The sequence below is a fragment of the Primulina huaijiensis genome, chromosome 10, assembly GCF_012295235.1.
Source record: "Primulina huaijiensis isolate GDHJ02 chromosome 10, ASM1229523v2, whole genome shotgun sequence".
Taxonomy (NCBI): domain Eukaryota; kingdom Viridiplantae; phylum Streptophyta; class Magnoliopsida; order Lamiales; family Gesneriaceae; genus Primulina; species Primulina huaijiensis.
In genome coordinates this window covers 12,953,189-12,959,749 of record NC_133315.1, presented here as the reverse complement: position 1 = coordinate 12,959,749, position 6,561 = coordinate 12,953,189, and the positions used below count along the sequence as shown (strand labels likewise).

Below are 6,561 nucleotides of genomic sequence, written 5' to 3'. Positions count from 1 at the left end.
CCTAACAAATTCTAGTCGAATTATTCCTTTTTCAACCAAATCTTGAATGAAATGATGTCTTATATCTATGTGTTTTGTTCGAGAGTGTTGGACAGGATTTTTTGAGATGTCTATAGCACTCGAATTGTCACAGTAGACAATCAAAATATCACTATGAAAGCCGTAGTCCTCTATCATTTGATTCATCCAAACAAGTTGTGAACAACAACTTGCTGCAGCTACATATTCGGACTCGGCTGTTGACAGTGACACATAGTTTTGCTTCTTACTGTACCATGACACAAGATTATTTCCTAGATAAAAACATCCTCCTGAAGTGCTCTTCCTATCGTCTAGGTCCCAGCCCAGTCAGCATCAGAAAAATCCACTAAGTTTGTGTTTGTTTCTCACGTGTACCACAAGCCCAAATCTATTGTTCCAGCAATGTACTTCAGTATACGTTTCACAGCTTTAAGATGAGATATTTTTGGATCAGATTGATACCTAGCACATAAACAAAAACTAAACATGATGTCGGGTCGTGTGGCCGTTAAGTACAAAAGACTACCAATGATGCTACGGTATATGGTGTTGTCAAGACCGACTGCAACACCATCTTTGGACAGTTTTTCATTTGACCCCATAGGAGTTCTCATGTGCTTGGAGCTATCATTTGCAAAATTTTTTAATCATGTTCTTAGAATACTTGGATTAACATATGAATATACCATCATGCAATTGCTTAACTTGTAATCCAAGAAAGAAATTTAACTCTCCTACCATACTCATCTCGAACTGTGAAGACATGCATCCAACAAATTGGTCAATGAGACATTGGGATGATGCACCAAAGATAATGTCATCCACATAAATTTGACAAACCAAAATATCATGCTTAAGTTTCTGAATAAAGAGGGTTTTATCAACCTCACCTCGTTTGAAGCTCAAGTTAATCAAGTAATCGGTCAACCTACCGTACCATGCTCGAGGGGCTTGTTTTAATCCATAGAGGGCCTTCTTCAGTCTGTAGACATGGTCCAAGTTGTGTGGATCTTCAAATCCTTTAGGTTGGCTTACATACGCTTCCTCATTTAAGATTCCATTCAAAAAGGCACTTTTAACATCCATTTGGTACAATTTTATGTGTATGTGACATGCAATGGCAAGCAACAGCCGGACTGATTCAATGCGGGCTACAGGAGCGAAGGTTTCATCAAAATCCACCCCCTCAACCTGTGTGTACCCTTGAGCTACCAACCGAGCTTTATTCCGAACAATGTTACAAGACTCATCAGTTTTATTTTTAAAAATCCATTTTGTTCCAATAACATTTGTGTTAGGGGGTCTCGGTACCAAGTCCCACACATCATTGCGCAAAAACTGCTCAAGTTCTTCATGCATGGTATTTTCCCAAAATTCATCTTTAAGAGCATCAGTTATATTCTTGGGTTCAATTAATAACACGAAACATGAGTGACTTACCTGTGAGTATATGGAAGTCATACATACTAGACCAATCATCTTTTGATAGTCAACTTTTTCCTTTTTCCTAATCTGCACACCCTCGTGCATCTCACCAATGATCTGTGAAGATGGGTGATTCTTATGAATTTTGCTGGGAATATCTTTCCCGCCATTGATTAACACATCATCATCAACCTCTTCATTTTCCATAGATTCGGTATGATCCAGAGACGGTGTTGTGCTTGGTGTCGCCTCACTTGTCGCAACACCAGTCTCAACACCAGTACTGATCAGTGGCTCACTTGTTTCCAGTAGTCCTTCAGTATCATCCTCTTTCGTTTTTCCTGTCAAAACAGCACAATCATCAAATACAACATTAATTGACTCCATTGTTGTTCTAGTTCTTAAATTATAGACACGATAAGCTCTACTATTCATAGAGTATCCAAGAAAAAGACATTTATCACTTTTGGAGTAAAATTTCGCAAGATGATCTCGATCATTTAAGACATAACCAACACAACCAAGGACATGAAAGTATTTAAGGTTTTGTTTTCTTCCCATCAAAATTTCATAGGAGGTCATGGTAGATGTACTACGTAAAAAACACGGTTAGAAATATGACATGCAGTATTCAAAGCCTCGGCTCAAAAACGTTTTGACACATTTTTAGAGCTTAGCATAACCCGAGCCATTTCTTGAAGAGTTCTATTCTTCTTTTCTGCTATTCTATATTTTGTTAAGGAGTTTTAGGAGCAGAAAACTCATTAATTATTCCTTTCCTTTCGCATAAGTGAATGAAGTAGGAATTTTCGAACTCCTTACCATGATCTGTTCTTATCATAGTCACCCTCATATCGTAGAGGTTTGTTATCCTGGCATGCAAGTTTTTGAAAGCATTAAATGTATCGGATTTTTCTCTAAGAAAACTTACCCATGTGAAGCGAGAAAAATCGTCTACCCAAACAAATGAATATTTCTTACCGCTCAAACTTTCAACCTCTATTGGCCCCATCAAATCCATAAGCAAAAGTTCAAGGCACCGTGTTGTCCCACAGTGTTGTAACACTGGGTGTGCAACACGGGTTTGTTTACCTTTTTGACATGATCCACAAACATAAGGAGTACCTGAGTTTAGACTAGGCATACCCCTCACGGAATTATACTTACACAGATTCTTCAAGGTCTTGAAGCTGACGTGTCCCAATTTTTGATGCCACAAATCCAAGTTACTTACTTTGGCACTTCGGCACTCTGAAGTTTCTCCCAGTTGATAGTAGTTGTCAATCGATCTAGCACCTGACATAACACAAATATTAGCATTATTGAAAACTTCACATTTATCTTCGTTAAACCTGACATGTAAATCATCATCACAGAATTGACTTATGCTTATTAGGTTCGAATTGAGTCCTTCAACATGTCGAACATTGTGAAGTTCAAGAAGTCCATCAACGTTTAAAGTTCCTTTGCCAACGATCCGCCCTTTAGCTCCACCACCATAGGTTACACGCCTACATTTTACTTCAGTATAATCAGTGAGGTGTTCCTTAGATCCTGTCATGTGATGAGAGAACCCACTATCAAAGTACCATATACCTGCAATGTTAGTTTTTAAAGAAGTATTTATGACATTACATCGGTTTACGGTTTTTGGTACCCAAATTTTTCTTGTTGAGGGACTCTTGACTGTGGTGTTGGGCCTGGTGTTGGAGAACACCTTGTGCAACACACGATTTGAATGCCAGTGCAAATAGTCATTACGCAATTTGTAGCAGAAGGGTTTGATGTGCCCAGGTTTATGACAGTAGTGGCAGATGTAATGACGTTTTCTTAACTCGGTTTTTGGGGTAAACACATGCTTCTTAACCTGTGGTACGTGTATAAAGGAATGCGTTTTCGAAGAAGATGGGCTGGGCGATTCCAGCTGTCATGCAATGACAGGCTTTGTGGTTTGCTGAGTTTTTCCAGGGGAAGTGTCTGTTAGAGGGACTGAATGGTCTTCATTCCTTTCACAAACACAGTAGGTTTGGTGTGAGAAGATTCACCATGTTCATATGTGCTTTCAACATATCCAAGACCAATCTTTCTTTCTTTTCCCATAGTCAGCATTGAATCATGTTTTGACGAACTCGTGTTGAATTTCGCAAGAATTTTTGAGGTCTTCTCAAGATCATCCTTTACTTTGCACAGCTCAAGGTCTTTCTTACTCAGCAGGACTTCAAGACGCGACAATTTTCTTTTCAAATCAGTGTTTTCTTTTGAAAGTTTGGAGTTTGTCTCGTTTCGTTTGAGACAATCAACATACAGTTCTTCGTACATCATCTGGACACTTTCCACAGTGAGTTCTTCTTGATCAAATTGCGGTATGATATCAAGATCTGAATTTTCCAGCGATTTAGCATTGAGACATAATGGTCTTGGCGTGATGTGGCGCCTTGGTGTTGCAACACCAGTAGCAACACCGTAGGGATTAACCTGCAATTTATATCCTTCTTGGTGTATAGTAGAAAAGGATGTACGATCGTCTCCTTCTTTAGTATCACAATCTTCATCAGCGTCTTCTTCACTTAATGTAGCAGCCATGTTTTTATTTTTGCGAAGTCTATTTGGACACTCATTTGCATAATGACCAAACCTGGAGCACTCATGACATTGTACTGAATCGAGTCTTTTTGCATGTGATTGGCCCATTACTTCGTTTCTTGGCAAGGTATTCCCTTGAGTAGGTACAGCTGACTTATTCCTTTCAAACGAGACAACATAGGGTTTTTGCGATGAGATGGTTTTCTTCTTGTCTCTCAGTCTTTTGAGGTAGTCACCAAACTTCTTAGTAATCAAGGAAATCGACTCCTCACCAAGATCAGATTCATTTGCCTCTTGAATTAGGCTGTTCATGGAGTCATCAGAAGTTTGTAAGGCAATGGCCTTCCCTTTATTCCTTTTCTGTAACTCCAGATTCAATTTCAAATGTTCGGAGAGAGCTGATCAAGTCTTCCAGATTGAGTGTAGAAGTATCCTTGGATTCATCAATGACACATATTTTGATATTAAAGTGTTGAGGAAGGATTCTTAGAACCTTGCTAACCAATCTTTCGTTGGACATAGGATCACCAAGACTAAAAGCTTCATTTGCGATGTCACGCAGTCTTCGATCATAATCAACAATAGTCTCATTCTCCTCCATTTTTAGACTTTCGAATTTTGAAGTCAGCATTCTGAGTTTGGTCCTGCGAAAACTTTCAGACCCTTCACAGTGTTTCTGAAGAATATCACATGCTTCTTTGGCAGATATGCAGTTTGTGATAAGACTGAACATGTTGACATCCACTGAGGTGAATATAGCATTGAGTGCCTTTGAGTTAAAGTTTGAAGTTTGGACTTCATCACTCGACCATGTGTTCTCAGGTTTGACTATACTGTCCCCGTCATTGTAAACAATTCTTGGTGGACACCAACCGTCTAAGACTCGTTGCCATGCCCTTTCTTCGATGGATTTGATGAACATCCTCATCTTGACCTTCCAAAGAGCATAGTTTGATCCATCCAAGACAGGTGGTCTAAAAGCAGTGTTTGAAGCCAACGAATCCATCTAAGAATTATGTATTTCCTGTAAAGACAGCAGAAGACTAGAATCAATCACTTAGTGTATCAAGCGTTGGCTCTGATACCACTTGTAAGGTCTGCTTAACATAAACGTACAGAAAATAAATGTATTGTGTGTATCAGACGTAGGTGTTGTGTTTGGTGTTGTCAACACGGTCACACAACACTGCAGCGGAATTTAATAAGTAGAACACACAAAGAAACTTTTATTAAATAGAACACCAAATTTAAATTATGCACAAGTACGAATACTTGTGCGAAGCCACATGACAACAAATTCACTAGAAAATTAAGTTAATCGTTTACACCAAAATCAATACTAGTGAGTATAACACAATCAAGTTTCCTTGACACTTCAAGGAAAACACAAATCAAATCTAGATAAAAATACGTATTGCTCAGAATCAAACGAAATCACTCGTTGATCAACACTCTGCGTCAGTGTTATTCATCGAGTGTTGTTGACACCAAGAAGCAGCACTTGATTATTTTCGTGTATTGGTTGAGCACCCTGAGTAAATCTTCAATGTGAATCTCTTCCACGATTTATTCAAAAGCTCCAGCAACCGTCAGAAACTGTTCACAGCATTCTCTAATTCGTCGCTCTCACTTGCCAATCATTCTTCCACTTTTTATATAGTTCTTCTTTGACCTAGATCTCATAGATCCTTCCCACCTATAAACAAGAAAACTAGAATTTTAATATGAGTCAAACTCTAATATGAAAGCAGATACCTTTTATCTTATAGATCGGTTCCTCAATTAAATAATTCCTAACAATAGTATTTACTCTATCTAGGAAAACAAATCTGTCAATTTAGTCTATAAGTGCAAAATCAAAATAAAATCTTAATTGAAATAAAAATCAAAATAAATTTGGAATAAAATATTCCTTTCAATTGGGTTTAGCACTTCAATAAAAAAATGGGAGATTAAAATTTTTTTTCCCTTTAAATAAGATTATACATTTAAAAATTTTCCTTTCTATAACAATCATATTAAGATTAAAACAAGTCTCTATATATTGTAGAATTGTTGCTTCACAATGGGAGAGCAAGATGCGAAGGAACAAAGATAAAGCTCGGGATGATTTTCTGAAGAACTCGAAAATACGAAGTATCACTATTTCGTTGTATTGTCGTGACTTGTTGGAGATACTTGAAGACAATGCTCATACAAAGTGTTTATTGAAGAATTATTTTTGTATTCTTGTGTTTTGGTTTTTTTTTGTTTTTGATATTTTAAGATATAATTTACGTCTTTGACTTGTTAAAGAAAATAATTTTTCGTTTCTTCACTAGTGTTGATTTTGTAAACTCGATTTGTTTTCTAATGATTATTTTACCCTGCATAGCACGCGTGTTCAATTGTGCATAATCATCTCTGTGTTCTTTTTAATTTAGTTATTTATTTATATATTATATTATTTCATTGCATATTGTCACATACAACAATTATATACGACACATACAATCCTTACTATTATGTTAAACAAACTTTCATTTAATTATA

At 37.2% G+C, this 6,561-nt stretch overlaps 1 protein-coding gene across 1 annotated transcript; it reads right to left on the bottom strand.

The window, feature by feature from the left end:
* Nucleotides 1-1,429: 1,429 nt before the first annotated feature.
* Nucleotides 1,430-5,035, bottom strand: LOC140985890 (uncharacterized). Its single transcript, XM_073453836.1, has 5 exons — nt 4,523-5,035; nt 3,492-4,389; nt 2,428-3,042; nt 1,557-1,787; nt 1,430-1,461 (listed from the first exon to the last, which is right to left on the bottom strand). Exons 1-5 carry the CDS (start codon nt 5,033-5,035, stop codon nt 1,430-1,432), a joined length of 2,289 nt encoding a protein of 762 aa, XP_073309937.1.
* Nucleotides 5,036-6,561: the final 1,526 nt, after the last annotated feature.